The sequence below is a fragment of the Epinephelus lanceolatus genome, chromosome 12 (assembly GCF_041903045.1).
Source record: "Epinephelus lanceolatus isolate andai-2023 chromosome 12, ASM4190304v1, whole genome shotgun sequence".
Lineage (NCBI taxonomy): Eukaryota > Metazoa > Chordata > Actinopteri > Perciformes > Serranidae > Epinephelus > Epinephelus lanceolatus.
Window position 1 is genome coordinate 27,921,203 of NC_135745.1, and position 16,662 is coordinate 27,937,864.

Here is a 16,662-nt window from a genome sequence, read left to right on the forward strand (position 1 = left end):
AATGTTAGCTGCAGGTCTCCCGGGTCATCACCATTCAGTCACCGTAAAAATATCAAGTTTGTAATTTTGTAGATTTCTGCATTCAATGTTTTTATAATTTGTAAAAAAAAAGATTGAAAAACTCGACTTGTTTCTTTTTCTTTTTTTTTTTATTTAGAACAACACAAATGTTTTAAGCATTGTATCTGTGTGATATAGTACATTTAAAATTAAATTATTTCAAAACAGTATATTTAAACATTAAATATAGGTGACATGTATGAAAGGCATTGTCAGCACTGGCTGGGCCTGTTCGGTCTTTTTTTTTTTTCTCAACCACCTTCAGTTTTAATTTTGTATTTGTATTAGAAACAATGCAGTTACTGAAATACTATAAAACACTTTCTATGCATAACAAGTTTGCAGACACTTTTTCCTTTTGTTCTTGTATAGTTAACTGACTTTACCACTCATGATTCCTGGAACTGCTTACCGTGAGCTTGCAGGTGCTGCCATTTTCAGTCGAAATTTCATCTCACTTACTCTGTGGCCTGAAAACAGAGACTGTGGGCTTGGATTTCAACATGTTGCAATACAAAAACAAAACAAAACAAAAAAACATGATTCTATGCATCTTGTAAATGTGAATATCGATACAGAAGAGAGGTGCTCCCAAATTTGACAAAACGGACTCAAACCATGAGAAATCTGAGGTAAAAGTTGTCTTCATTAGAAATGGATTCCACACTACATTACTGCATAAAACAAGAAAACAGTCTGTCCATCTGGAATTGTATTTCCAAAAAATGGACCATGTAAAAACAGAAAAAGGTAACAATATCCAAAATAATTCATTTTTCCATCTGTCCAAATGTCCAAACGTGTACAATATCCCCATCATGGTACTATATTGTACTTTTGGCCAGTATTTAATTGACAAAAGAAAAAGTGAAAGAACATCAAATGTACATACACATAGAGTCTACTGAAATCTAAAAAGGTCCCCATTGGCTTCATGAGGCAGCATGTGTGGCTGTCAGAGAGCTGTCTTGGTCAGTCTTGAGGGTCGGGGGGTCCGTGGGCAATGAGGTGACCTCTACCATGCCTAGCCCAGTGTGAGGGACACTAGTGTTCATTATGTGTCTCTGTAAATGTTTAATCCAGTCCTCCTGGACCGACAAAGGACCCTGGAAGACGAGGTCACAGAACCTGTGTGAAGAAGAAGAGACAGATAATCTCCCGGGAAAACGAAGGCTCGATTTACAGCACAGAGGAAGTGAGTCAACCACTGTGCAAATAAAACAGGGCTGATGATTCGGAAAAAGAATCACTGTGATTATTTTGACTGATGCAGCAATTGCGATACGATTCACGATTATGGAGGGAATTATCTTTGCTTATTTTTGCCGTTGCTATCGCTAGCAGCGAAAATGGCGGTCAGTGGAGCAACCAATGTACCTGTAAAAACTCTACGCAACAAAAGAAGAGCCCCATTGCTAGATTATGAGGAAAACCAAAAGCGATACAGGATTGTCTTTGCAACAGTGGCGCCGACGTTAACACCCCTTGAACTAGATCACCTGGGGTCGCACTTATTCAGCAATGTGTTGGACCCATACTAAAAATGTATGTATAGCCAAAAACTTCCACCTCACCATCTGCATCACCAATTGTCCATCTCCAAAATGTTGGTAAGCATGGGTCAGAGTTTCTCCCATCAAGTCTGTTTTTATAGATCACAACTTTTGCGTGGGAGGTGGCGTACACCTCTTTTAGGCCTCATTTTGTGTGTACGCAATGTTTATAAATGAGCACACATAAGCAGGTGCTGAGCTACCAGCCTGTCTCCGATGTGCCAAACATGCTGGAGAAATGCTGATTTGGAACATGAAACTACTTTATTCAGTCTTTTTACTGATTTAAATCACCAAGGCTGTTTGTTGTCTGCGGACAACTTGGCTCCCGGTAAAACCCTCCTGAACGATAAACACAAGAAATTTTAGCTTGGAGAACCTCAGCTGGTTGCAATTTGCAATCCTCACGCTAGATGCCACTAAATCCCCCTAGATCCTACACACTGTTCCTTTAAGTGCTAATTAGCAATTGTTAGCACGCTTACGAACACACCTGCTGAACATTAGCATTAGAGGGCTGCTCGGGCTGCATGTGTCTGTCTGAACATGACCCGAGAGGACGCTAACTGAGCACGACCTGAACCCAACTGGCATTCTTTTTGGACCCAGCCCAACACAGCTAATGAAAGGAAAACACTCCGGTGCTTCCTCGTGTCATTTTCATAGAAAACCGATGGGCGTCATTGCGAGAAAGCCGATATTAACTGGAAGGCGAAGCATGGAGGACTATGTCAAGTAGGTTGAACCCCACCTGAACACGAATATCACTGGGAATATTTGTCTGAACCATGTCTGATCTGTCGGGTCCGGTGTCTACTCTCTAATCAGCATGTTGTCATCGACACTGTGAGCTTGTTAATATGCTCACATTGGCATTTGGCTTACAGCACCACTGCACTAAGTAAAGCCTCACAGAGCTGCTAACATGGCTGTAGACTTTTGTCAGATTTCTGTTTAACAGCATTTACAAGGAACTGATTTTTAACAGTTAAAATAGTAAAACACAAATATAGAGACAATAAATTGGATTCACTTCATGCTGTTTCTGTTGGTGCACTACAAAACGGAGGAGTCGAAAGAAAGATGCCAAATGAATTCTGAATTACAGTAAACACATTGATTAGGTTTAGATGTAACTTCTTTTTTAAGCAAACTTAATAAAAAAATTATATTGTATTATGACAATAGTCACATACTGTGTTTATATTGCAAACTTTGGTGTTTATTGCCTACTTGCTGTAACAGTCTGTGCAACCGTTTTTTTTTTTCATGGCCTCTGCTGTTTTGCTCCCTTTGTTTAGGTTTAGTGGTCTTACTGTCGGTTCAGCTGCTATTTTACAATGCAAAATCATCTCAATACTTGTTTGTGACATGTAACTCCACACTCATTTTCACTTGTTTCACCATTTTTGGAGCACATCCATGGAAACGCGTCTCAGTCATCAAGGCAGTTTTTGTTTTATAAATAAAAGAAAACTGTTGGCAACAGAAGCAAACGAACCACATCAAACATTTGACAGTTGTCCAAATCTGGTTACCCAGGGCAACTAGGTAACAATGACTGTTGAAGTCTGTTGGACTGCAGATGCATTGTTATCCACCATTTAAAAAAACTGTAAGTATAAATGACATAAAAGCATTACCTGCAGGTGAGTCTGTACATTTCCTCTGGAGTCTGGGGTAAGGGCAGTGTCTTCTTCTTTGAGCCAGGCCTTGAGCGTTGCCTCCTCCCTACTTTACAGTCAAATGCTGAAAGACAAAGTGACTTTGTTAATTTACAGCACGACTTTAAAGATTACAGCACAGCCTTAATGATTTAACACTTTAAAATGGATATGTCCTCTATGATAACCTCTGGAAAGTTTGGGTGTTGTTCAGTGATATTCCAACAACTGTACTGAACTGCTAGTTCAGTAAATCAGTCAGTTTGGATGCCCAGCCATTATTTCACCTAGCTTTATTTATACTAAGGTTTTGGCATAATGGTCTGTATCTCATCTACACAGACCAATCCAGTGTAGCCAAGACACGAGGCCCAAGATATAAGTGTGATGATCTGTGCCTGTAGGAAAAGTAGGTCCTGAAGGCAAGGACACACCCAGCGAGCTCCACGATTAAAATCTCTGCAATATCTCAATTGCTGACGCCCTTCTGGAGCCTTGGACCTTGGGGAGGACACAAATAACCACTGGTACACTAATTATAACTATGATTCAGACGTCACAAACTCTTCTGGTATCTGGCCCCGCAGACAGTTCTGAATTTATCTGCTGAAGTTTTGAGGTGTCAGTGTGAGATTTCTGATCCTAAAACAGACACAGTGCCCAGGTTACTTGGGTACAATTGGGTAGGAATAATTTACCTCCAGCATGCCTGATCATAGGGGTGCGTGATGTGGAGAAAATCAAATATCCCGATCTTTTGACCAAAAATCCCAATTTTGAAATTGCCACAATATTTTAGGGTTGACTATTTGTGCTTTCACAAAATACTATAATTATTTTGATAATTAATCATCAGTAAAGTGGATATTAGGGCTGTACCTGACTAAGAATTATGCAGTCGAATCAGATTTGGCTTTTCACTGTTAATATTTGACTTATTTGTTCCTTTTTTAAAAAAAACAGTGTTTGAGAGTTTGAGCAGGGTTCGGTGGGAAGATTAGGGAAGCCAAAACGTTCATGTAATATATACGATTGAGCCGGATACTCCGATTAAACGAGCCACCAGTACAGATAATGTACTTTATATGAATACAGGTACTATACGAATAAAATGTGTCAATATCTCTACAAATGTTGTGTGTTGTTAAAACTTAACAGAGTATTTTAATGAAAGTCGATATAATGCATTTTGTTTTCAGTCTTCACATTTCCCGGTCTGGGAATTTGAAGAATACATTTTAATGTAAGGAAGTATCAACCAGTATGAGTCGCTGGTGCAGCAACAAGAATGAGAACCTTAACTGGTTTTCCCACTTCACAAAAACTGCACAACCAAGCCACTATCAGGCGTGGAACCTCAGGTCTCTGGGGAAGTGGCAGGAAGTTTCACATCTGCAGGCCAAAGTCTTGATTTGCTACTTCAGAAATAAATGTGATTTAACTTGCTGAAGCCAATTAATTAATCAAAACACTGTTTGTGGAGAAGTTCTTCCCCAGACTGCCACTGTGCTCTTGGAGTGTTTTCTTTCTGTCTTCAACTTAAACTGTTGCTGATGACACTTACTGGTTCCCTCGAGTAAGGCAGTCCTTTTTCGTTTTGCATATGCCCGGAGGTGATTAGACAAGCTAACTCCACTGTGGAAAGTTGCATTGCAATGGATGCACACCTTCCTGTTGAATTCACCTTTCTCTGTAAAAGACATAACACACAAACAAGTACAACATAAATATGGTTATGCTTATTTGTCAATGGTGTTGACTTGGGGGTCTCTATAACAACAGGCCCTGATTTCCTATTGTGTGGCAAGTTTATAATTTATAAAATCCCACAGTGTAAGATTTAGAAATGTGTGAACATGTGTTTTGTCTTTGCTTTAAATAACAAACTCTATATGGATAATTTCTGATATTCTGCTATTTAGGTAATGAGACAAAGATAGAAATAATGGTATTCTTCTGCATTTTTATGTGCAACATGCTCATCAGTTTTGGTCACATATCGAAACGGTATCTTAGTGCTGTCATTCTATGCCTTTACGCTGATGACACCTCACTTTAACAACATGTAAAATCTAATGATCTAAACCCAGATATCGGTTTCAAAACAGCTGCTGTAGATGTAAATGTCTTAATGTGAGTTCTAGAATATACAGTACAGGCCAAAAGTTTGGACACACCTTCTCATTCAATGCGTTTTCTTTATTTTCATGACTATTTACATTGTAGATTCTCACTGAAGGCATCAAAACTATGAATGAACACATGTGGAGTTATGTACTTAACAAAAAAAGGTGAAATAACTGAAAACATGTTTTATATTCTAGTTTCTTCAAAATAGCCACCCTTTGCTCTGATTACTGCTTTGCACACTCTTGGCATTCTCTCCATGAGCTTCAAGAGGTAGTCACCTGAAATGGTTTCCACTTCACAGGTGTGCCTTATCAGGGTTAATTAGTGGAATTTCTTGCTTTATCAATGGGGTTGGGACCATCAGTTGTGTTGTGCAGAAGTCAGGTTAATACACAGCCGACAGCCCTATTGGACAACTGTTAAAATTCATATTATGGCAAGAACCAATCAGCTAACTAAAGAAAAACGAGTGGCCATCATTACTTTAAGAAATGAAGGTCAGTCAGTCCGGAAAATTGCAAAAACTTTAAATGTGTCCCCAAGTGGAGTCGCAAAAACCATCAAGCGCTACAACCAAACTGGCACACATGAGGACCGACCCAGGAAAGGAAGACCAAGAGTCACCTCTGCTTCTGAGGATAAGTTCATCCGAGTCACCAGCCTCAGAAAACGCAAGTTAACAGCAGCTCAGATCAGAGACCAGATGAATGCCACACAGAGTTCTAGCAGCAGAACCATCTCTAGAACAACTGTTAAGAGGAGACTGCGCGAATCAGGCCTTCATGGTCAAATAGCTGCTAGGAAACCACTGCTAAGGAGAGGCAACAAGCAGAAGAGATTTGTTTGGGCCAAGAAACACAAGGAATGGACATTAGACCAGTGGAAATCTGTGCTTTGGTCTGATGAGTCCAAATTTGAGATCTTTGGTTCCAACCGCCGTGTCTTTGTGAGACGCAGAAAAGGTGAACGGATGGATTCCACATGCCTGGTTCCCACTGTGAAGCATGGAGGAGGAGGTGTGATGGTGTGGGGGTGTTTTGCTGGTGACACTGTTGGGGATTTATTCAAAATTGAAGGCACACTGAACCAGCATGGCTACCACAGCATCCTGCAGCGACATGCCATCCCATCCGGTTTGCGTTTAGTTGGACGATCATTTATTTTTCAACAGGACAATGACCCCAAACACACCTCCAGGCTGTGTAAGGGCTATTTGACCAAGAAGGAGAGTGATGGAGTGCTGCGGCAGATGACCTGGCCTCCACAGTCACCGGACCTGAACCCAATCGAGATGGTTTGGGGTGAGCTGGACCGCAGAGTGAAGGCAAAGGGGCCAACAAGTGCTAAACACCTCTGGGAACTCCTTCAAGACTGTTGGAAACCATTTCAGGTGACTACCTCTTGAAGCTCATGGAGAGAATGCCAAGAGTGTGCAAAGCAGTAATCAGAGCAAAGGGTGGCTATTTTGAAGAAACTAGAATATAAAACATGTTTTCAGTTATTTCACCTTTTTTTGTTAAGTACATAACTCCACATGTGTTCATTCATAGTTTTGATGCCTTCAGTGAGAATCTACAATGTAAATAGTCATGAAAATAAAGAAAACGCATTGAATGAGAAGGTGTGTCCAAACTTTTGGCCTGTACTGTATATCTACATTTGTTTAACGCTCACAGGCCATCAAGACTGAGGCAAGACATTTTTGTAGATGGCCAACTTTTTAATGTACAGGTGAGATCAAATACTTGTGTAATCTTTATTTTTTACTTTGAAATTTTTATAACCTAGTATAAAATCTGTCAGTCAAATACAAACATAATAAGACAGCCAGACCAATGCATTTATGAGTGTGTACTGGCTTATCACAGATAAATTCAGCACATATTTTGACACTTAATATACAAAAGTTAAAAAAAGACACGTTTTATATATACTCTTAGTTTTATTCATTCTATTCTATTGCATTTTATTTATTCTTTTAATACGTAATAAAAGGATTGTAGGATTCTTGGTAATTAACCAAATCAAAATTAATCATATTACTTCAGAAAACAAATTCAAATTCCAATCTAACCTACTGGTGTTTTTAAAAGTATCAATTTATTGACACGTACTGATTCGGAAAATCTGAAACCATTTAAGTACTTTTCACAGTAGCATGTTTTATCCATGTCACATTTATCTTTTTATAAATTTTTAAATTGTTTGCCCTCAATGTTAACTTCCCCCGTGGTATCAAATACCGATATTTTTCAAAGTAATATATTAAAGTTAGAAATTATAGGATTGTGACAACCCTATGACCCACTGGTTACCATTATGAATAAGTTACTTACCGCACTTTGGCAGTGAAGATGCAACTCTTGATCCCGAACTGTGCTCACTGTTTGAAGAAACTGCTAATGTGTTTCTTGACATCTGAGAGGACCCCTTTAGTCTGCCATCTTCTTGACACTTTCTCTTCTTCAGAATTCCTATCAAGGCAGTCGTGCCCGAGAGTGAACTTTTAACATCCAGCTTAGTCTCTAGTTGACTTTTTTCAGATTCCATTTCCGCTAAAGAAAACGTGGGCATCAGTGGTCTGGCATCAGTGCAAATGCTTGAAATAGAATTACTTTTTGGGATTCCAATGGATGGCTGCGTAAAACGGTTGACACTGGACAGCTTTGGTGAAGCACCGTACTGATAATGGTTACGTCTCTTTCCCAGAATTTGAAGTGCCCGCTGGAACTCCTTCTTGTCGCGCATCAACTCTCGGAGTAAAAACAGTGGGGATTTGTTCTTTGTTGCAAAGCTTTTACCAAGCTTTTTTAAGTGGCCTCGTATGTGGTTGGACTGCCCAGTCCTGTTATCAAATGAGTCCCCACATAATGGACAGGAGTGAATGCTCTTCACAGTCTCAGATTCTGACTCCATCTGATACACTGGAAAAAAAGATGAAAATCAGAAACATAATTATTGAACAAACACAATAAGATAAGTGTATGTTTTGTGACTTCAAAGTACTATAACTGGAAAACTACTGTTTAAAACCATTTAAAAAACTTGGGTTTTTCTTTCGCTGGCCTGTCCATTGGTTCCATTGATCATGAGAACACTAAGCACACCAAAATAATTGATGGGATCTCGGACACAGGTAGAGGTGTTGAAAAAACAACAACAAAAGGTCCTATGGGTGACATACAATCATACAGGTTGTAAACAAGCTGAGTTTTCCCAGAATAAGTACAATTTTACTTAAAGTGAGCGCATCAATAATGTCTCTGATTATATTTAATTTCATAAGAAAAGTGTGCGCAACTATGCTAAGTATATTTGGTAATAGCTGACTTAATAAATCAGTCTGCAAACTGACTGACAGTAATAATGTTACTGTTAGCTAATATCTACAGGGTTCCTATGGATCCTTAAAAAGTCTTAAAAGGCACTGAATTTATTAATCTAAAAATAAGACCTTATTAAAATGACTTAAACCAATCATTCAAAAGTCTTAAAAATGCTACGACATGGTAGGTAGGAGTTTATGAATAGTTTTTCTTTGACGATGCGTTGTAAAATGTCCAAAAAATTGGTAAGATCTATCTTTGTAACATCTATCTTTTAAAAATAATAAACTGAATGCTTCTTGCATTATGTCATGTCAGGATAATGGAATCAACAACACTTTTATTTTGTTTCTGGCCGAGATACTCAAAGCATAGGATCCACTTCCCCTAGCTAGCTGTCACTGTACTCACTGGATGAAAATGGGGAATTCCAAATTACACAAAAATTGGCTATTTAACCAAGATTTTGTTGTATTGCTGAAACCGGTACAAGGCAACGCATACGAGACTCAGCAAATTTTATGCACAAAGTTTTTCAAATTCAACACAAGGCAGCGTGAGAAGCACAAAATCTGCAAGAAAACCTGCCGACAAAGTTTTTCTCAGTTCTGCTCTACCCTCGTCCAGTACCCTCGCTACAACATTTGGGCAAAATCGTCTTTAATCCCAAGTAATTAGTTGTGGTTTTTTTTCCTTAAATTTTGATTATCATGAAATTGGTAAAAACTTAATTCCAAGTGGAATAAAAAAAAATCTTAAAAAGTCTTAACTTTAACGTGCCTTTAGCTGTAGAAACTCTGATCCAAATGAAACTGACTAACTGGGGGTTTGTTTACAACCTGTATGACTGTCTGACCCCTCTTTGTTGTAATGGTGGACCTAATTTTAAAGATGACGCCATGTTCCAAAATCTTAACAATTGTAAAGTTTAATGCTCAATAATAACAGAAAGCACTGATGGCAAGAGTCACAAAAAGTATAAGCTAAGCTATAATAAAGGACAGTATCCTATTAACATAAGAACATAGAAGTATGGAATTACCTTTTTTCAATCTCCGCATCGTTGACATCTTTCGTCGAATTCGTGGCCTCCTGTCCTGAGAAGCCACCTGTTCAGGAGGCACTACATGGCGTGCATTGTAGCTCAGTCCAACCCTATGTAGATGCCCTCGGACATGATTGGACAATCCAACACCTGACTCAAAGACTGCAGGACAGTAAGGACAGTTCTTGTGGTCCGAGTCCAACTCTGACAAATCCTCTGCTAAGTCATCCCTCAACGGTATTTGGTGGGCTTCAAAGGTCTCTTGAAAGACTTCTGTTTCTATGCATTCTTCTTTGATTTCAAGGTCGGTCTGGTCTTGTTCTTCAGTCTTTATTTTCTCAAACAGCCTCTTAGATTCCTGCAGGGCACCTCGCATGGACATTCTTCTGCTATAGGTATAAATGATGTTTTGTTTTTCTTTCTTTATGCCGTTGTCAAAAAGGTTGGTGTTGGCATCTGTGTCCTTGAACTGGAATATGTCTTTTTCGTCACAGTCTGACACCTTTTCCTCTTCTTCTTGGGTTACTTTCTTGGGACTTGGCAAAGGTTTTGCTAAGATGAAGCATGAGTCTTGGTCAGAGGTGTTGCGATATGGAGTGGACATCTTCCTTTTAGACGGTGACTTTTTGTGTCCATTTGGAGATAAAGCTGAATCTTCAACCTTGACAGTCAATGTTCCAGGTGACTGATCAGAGCCATCTTTGTCACCTTTGGAATCCTGAACAGATGTACTGTGATTATTGCTTTCCTTCTTTTGTTCTGCAGTTTTCTTTCCGTATCTTTGTCGGGACAGGAGAACATTGATGGATTTGTCAAGCTTTGATTCCGTTAGTTGAGACTTGAGACCTCTCCTAATCTTGCTATTTCTGAATAAGTCTGAAATGTCATTGGACTCACTAGGTGAACAAGCTCTTTTAGGAGAGATCTGATTTTTTATAGAGATTTTCGATGTAAACTCTGCATCTTCTACAGGACTTTTACTGGTAGGCATGTGCTGCTCCTTAGATGGTTGTGCATTTTTGTCAATACGCTGTGCAGCTTCGTATTCCTCATAAGTTTGTTGATGGCGCCGCAGGAGGTGATTCTTGAAAACATTTTTGCTAAAAACTCTGTAAGAACAAATGTTGCAGGAGTAGCTTTCAGAGTCATCATTCTGGATCTGCTTTCTAACTGTGATAACAGTATGCTGCATAATGTTATGCCTCCTAAGATCACTCTCGCTAAGAGTTCTGAAGCTACATTTGTCACATCTAAACTTTCTCTTGTCCTTCTCGTGGGTTTTTGCATGTTGAACAAATGTGTTTGGGCAGGTTGTAACAAATGGGCACTGAGGGCAAAAAAGCTTCTTTTTAGCTTCTTTCTTCTCATCATTCATGCCTTTGATCTCTTCAGTGAGTCTTGCTGTCTTCTCCTGGTGGATAGACATGTGCTCAATGAGCGAACCACTTTGCCTGAAGGACTGCCCGCACTCTCGGCATATAAAAGGCTTTGGCAAATTTGGAGAGTCAACATGGGACTTCATATGACGATGCAAGTGATGTTCTTTCTTGAAAATGAGCTTGCATTTTGAGCAAGGGTAGCATGATGGCTTCTCCTCTGGATGAGAATTTATGGTGAGCCTCCCCTTCAGTGGTGAAAGCCTGTGACCTATATTGTTCTCATGTGAATTTTTTGCAGGTGCATTATAAAGAATTTCCTTGATGGTCTTCACAGTTCCATTGGGATACATGGAAACTTTCCCTGTTGGTGACGACTGTGACTGGGAGAACTTTCTTGACTTTCTGACTTTTCGGACAGGAATGGAGTCTACTTGGTCTTCGGTATCGGACAGTTCCTCAGATGACTTGTGGCTCAGATCAGGGTAAAGGTCTTCTGAGGGATCTACCATGACAACCATGTCCATTTTCCGTTTCCTTCTCCTTTGGCTGTTGGCAGCAGGGACATCATCTTTAGGCTCCTCACCAGGAGAATCACCGTGGTTGTCCCACAGAAACTGCATAAACTCTTTGTGAGGGTCCCAATGAAGATCACTGGCACTACTAAAATCATCCAATGAGTTCTCAGGCGAGTCTGCATCAAAACCCCAAATTCCAGCAGTGTCAATTTCCTGCACTGTTTTTAGTGGGGTGATGCTCTTGGCCTCCTCTTTATCTGCTGAGATGCTGCTGAGTTCATGGGCTTGTGTAGCCTGATTTGAAGAAGGTCCATTTCCCAGGCCAACCGGAGACAACATATCTGTGTTGGACAGAACATCTAGGACACTGTTTTGTTTCAGAGAAGGCTTGCTGAAAGAATCGGCGCAAGAAGCGGATTCTTGGGCCATTCTCATTGGCTCTTGCAGGAGCGTGAAGGCATTGATCTCAGGATCTGCATCTTTGTCGTCTTCATCAACACCTGTCAGACATGACATTTGGGTTGCCATGACCTGAAAAGAAGAAAGGTAAAGCCTTCTTAGTATTGTACTAAAAGATCCACAGTTATCACTGTAGCATCTCAAAGGTTAAATTTAAACCTTTATCACTTAAGGCATAGGTCCGTCCATCTCTGCACAATAACAGATAACTAATCTAGGTAGAGTCGTTGCTTATTGATGAAGGTGAATTTTTTAAATAAAATTACAGTCATATGGGGTTTTGCCTTGATATATTCATATTATTAAATGTTGTGGTGAGTGTTTGTGTGTATTGATGTATGGTGTTTTTGGGCATTCATACCAAATCAGCTCAGGGGGTTGCATGGATGGGAGTGAATTGTTCAGGTACCGGATAGACAATGAAATATGATACAGGAAGTCCAGTTGTAGAAACAGATAAATGCGTGTAAAGGCTTGTCAGATGCCAAACCACGGCACAACGGTTTGAAATAATCACAGGCAGGATTTTACAACTCTAAGAAGTTGTCGTGGTGACTACAGTTTTGTATTTTTTCATAATGAATGTGACGTAAACAGTAAAAATACAGCGTTTGCATTCAAAGTAATCTAACCATAGATGTATTAAGAGAACCGGACACAACGTTGGAGGTGGGGCCCTGTTCATTTCTATGAACGTTGCTCAGTGCCAAAGAAATTAGACTACCGAAATTACCCAGACGATCACCACTTCTTCCACGCTGTGAGGCCCATAGAGCAAGCTCTCTAGCCGAGCTGGTCATGTCTGGTTTAGCGTTCTGCTAAAGTAAATAGGGATATAATTATACAATTGTGCGGCTCTTGTAGACTTTTGAATTTTATAAGACTGACCGGATCAAATTTGATTGTGAAACAACTCATTCTACGTGGGTTGTAACACTCCACATTTATGGACGTCTCTTTAACCATGTGGTCTATGGAAAAGTCGTTCTGGGCCACATAGTATCACACTATGGAGGTAATTTCGCTGTTTGGCTACTACAAAAATTGGCTTAAAAGCCCAGTGCACTTCTTGGGGGCCTGAATGTACCAGGAATATGTGCTTGCATGCATAAGAGAGTGCTCAAGGCGATCCGAACGCACCCGAAAGATAAACTTAAATTTAAAACAGCGTACCTCTATTGCCACCCTCAGGCCAAAATGTCATCTTTACACAAGATACCTTAGAATCCAATGTCTAGATTGCCATGGCTTTTTCTACATTCATTTAGCTTCCCAATGGGGTGAAACCATAGACTGTAAAAATAATGGACAAAGCCACTGTGACATCACCCATTAGTTTGTGGACTCCTGTTCCAAAACCTCGAGTTAGGCTTTTTGGTCGTCACCATCTTGGTTTTTGGAGCCAGAGGGCACAATATCTGGACAAGAGGTCAGAGCTATGGAAGAGCAGGGGCTAGATCCGACACAGATTGACACTCAAATTGTTACTGCTCTTAATTATGCAAACTTTCAACCTGAACTAAATGCAAACGGATGAGTTATATCAAAATTCACCGCCTGTACAGTTGTAATAAAGGGGGAAATTAGCTAAAAAGACCAAAACACGTTTTTGTACAAGGTTCCAAATATGTTTACTTCTGTAAAATTGGCATTTTAACACGGTGGTCTGTGGGAAGTGACTAGTTTTTTTTGGAGCGAGCCTCAAGTGGCCATTAGAGGAACTGCAGTTTTTGTCACTTGCGTGTTGGCTTCATTTTTCAGCTCCGGAGGTTGCTGTTGGGGAAAACCCATTCTATTTTTAACATTTGCGTGGGGAGATGTACTGAGGGTAGTGCTAAAGGATACTTTAGCGCTGATCCAAATACTATAATAATAATAATATTTACAGCAATTAAGATTTCATTGTTGTATAGTGGTACTGAAAGCAGCAGATTGTTGAGCATTTCTTTAACATTAATGTTATCTTCTCTATCAATGGCTTAAGGTGAACAAATAGCTCTAGCAGTCTCGTAAAACTTTAATTTGTAAATTAAGGCTAGCTAATGTATGTAGCCTTCACATGTCGCAACTAAGGGGGTAATTCACAAGTTTCATCACAATACGATACAATATGGATTCTTCGGACTATGATACAATATTTGCAGGTATCAGAAAGTCTGCCATGGTACGATTTTTATTTGACTGAATTCAGGGCCCTGCAATCCATATGCGACAATATCGGTAAATATCCTAATTGTTATTTTCTTGGCTGCTTACCACTATCTGCCTGGCGCTCAGCTGCTAGCACTGTTTGAATGTTTAGGAAGGAGGTGCACTTGGATGGAAATGATGACACTACTTCAAAATAAAGGTGTATCTTAAAAATGACTATATGTATCCATGTTTTCACTTTGCAACGATAATTTTCCATCGCTGATCTATGTACGTTACACCGTCTTCACATCGTCATTACACCCCTAGCAGCAACATGTCAATGCTAAGAAATAAATATGGATTTAGCCTTTTCGAAACAGCAAACTCATCCATAGATTGTTTGTTACGTACAGTTTGTAGAGTGTGATGTAATGAGCATTGCTGCCACTAGAGGCTGTTAGTGTGGTTTAAAAATGTAGTCATGTTCAAAATACAAATAGAGCTGCAACAATTAGGCTAGTTAGAGAATTGAGCTGCAACTATTTTGATAATTATGTGTCTTTTTTAAACGTTCTCTACGTTCTCTGTCTTTTTCAAATGTTCTCGCTTCTACATTGTAAGCCTTTGCTGTTTTTTGTCTTATATCATTGTAAACTGAATATATTTGGGTTTTGGACGGTTGATCAGACAAAATAAGTAATCTGAAGACGTCACCTTGGGTTTAAGGTAACTGAAATGGGTATTTTTCATTGTTCTCTGACATTTTAACATCCAAGCGGTAAAGCAAATAATTGGCAGATTAATCAATAATGAAACAAATCATTCGCTGCAGCCCTAATTGCAAATGTAAATCAGTGGTGGTGAAGATTTCTAACCATCTGGCTAAGATGATATTTCCAGCTTTTAGCATGCTTTAGCAAATGTCAGCATTACAGTGACATTCAGGCTTTTGCAAGTCCAATATTTAATATTACCTTTGTTTACTAGCTACAGTTTGCAGTAGATGGTTCTTGCTCATTAGAATGTGCTTGTCTGATGTAAAAAAGTAAACAGTTCAGTTACTTACAGTGTCAGCAGAGTTAGCTTCTCGACTCAAACAGCATTCATTGACTGCAAAATGAATATAGCTAAATATAATATACTTGACATTTTGTTCAGATGATTAATTGTGGCCATTTATAACGCTACAAGGTCGTGAGAGGTCTTGGATTTGAAGGGCAATAAAAGTGTCATACCAAGTGAATGCTCCTGTGGCAGAGAGAGGTGTTTATAACATCTACACAGCAGCACCGAAACTGCAAAGAGATGGACCTCGTAAATGGCTTTTGATGAGCGGTTGTGGATTTTGTATAGAGCTAAAACTTTGAGCACAGTAGTTCAGTTATATGCCAACACACAGTAGTTGGGATACGTTTCCGAAGCTACCTAGATATAGAGCAAATTGGATTATTTACACTATGTTCCGTAAGGCTATCATTGCATTTCTTTGGCGTTTATATCACGCTGTGTTGTTGGATGCTGCTTGCTGGAGCTGCAGACCATTCCATTAAGGCTGTTCCATACCAAAACCTATTCCTCAGGCTAAACTACAGCTAATGACAATCGTCCCTCGCTATTCACCACACAGACATCAATAAAATGATGATAAACAAACAAACGTTACCTCCGAGCGGTGCAGATGGAGACAGGGCACAATTTAAACGCTGCATTGAATAATTTCTTACTTTCGTCTTCCATCTATTTCACAGTCGCCATTTTCCGTGGTGGTCTGGTGTGGGACAGATCATTTCTTTTGTACGGGTAACCGTAACTACAATCGGCTTTACAGAAACAGGACAAAGACAAACTCCGATGATAACGTTTAATTGTGTAACTATCTATAAAACAGCTATAGTTAAAAAGTTACGCAAGTTACTGTCGCGTTTAATTTCCGCAGGTGATGTTTCGAGTCGGCGCCATGTCCCCCCGAAAGATTTGTAATGGTACATTCCAGATAGGAGGCATAAAAAAACCTGAGTTAATGACCATCTCCTTTGAGTAGCAGATTTTTTTTAGGTTGATGGCGGTTAATCGTCGTTTTAATTGAGGAAATAAATTGAAACTTCAGTTACTATTTGGTCTGCTTTTTTAAAAAACACCTTTAGTTTTGATAATGTTAACTTGTCATTGACGCACAGACTAGAATTGTGTGCCAACACATGAGAGATGTTGCCACTATACCCCCATGGTTGTCTTCTCACGGGTCTTTGTTGCCTTCATGGCCGGTGATTAGCCGGTTCAGTTATTCACAGCCTCGTGAGTTTTAAACAGAACACATTGTGTTTGAACACACATTCAATAAAGATGAAATTAATTCACAATAAACATTTACAGTCGGCCTAGTTAAATATCGATGGCA

At 39.5% G+C, this 16,662-nt stretch overlaps 1 protein-coding gene across 2 annotated transcripts; it reads right to left on the reverse strand.

Moving 5' to 3' along the window:
• Positions 1-130: 130 nt before the first annotated feature.
• On the reverse strand, positions 131-16,235 carry znf644a (zinc finger protein 644a). Of its 2 annotated transcripts, none has more exons than XM_033650480.2 (6): positions 15,928-16,235; positions 9,776-12,203; positions 7,744-8,331; positions 4,842-4,967; positions 3,257-3,362; positions 131-1,188 (listed from the first exon to the last, which is right to left on the reverse strand). In XM_033650480.2, exons 2-6 carry the CDS (start codon positions 12,198-12,200, stop codon positions 993-995), a joined length of 3,441 nt encoding a protein of 1,146 aa, XP_033506371.2. In that variant the 5' UTR covers positions 12,201-12,203; positions 15,928-16,235; the 3' UTR covers positions 131-992. The 2 variants fall into 2 exon arrangements, with proteins under 2 accessions (XP_033506371.2, XP_033506372.2); XM_033650481.2 differs by having other exon boundaries at positions 15,989-16,224.
• Positions 16,236-16,662: the final 427 nt, after the last annotated feature.

Excerpts from the sequence above, each read along its gene's own strand:
- znf644a (XM_033650480.2), bottom strand. The coding sequence starts at position 12,200 with ATGGCAACCCAAATGTCATGTCTGACAGGTGTTGATGAAGACGACAAA. Across the intron at positions 8,332-9,775 it reads GATGCGGAGATTGAAAAAAG|TGTATCAGATGGAGTCAGAA; the intron begins GTAATTCCATAC and ends CTTTTTTTCCAG. Across the intron at positions 1,189-3,256 it reads ATGTACAGACTCACCTGCAG|GTTCTGTGACCTCGTCTTCC; the intron begins GTAATGCTTTTA and ends TTCTTCACACAG.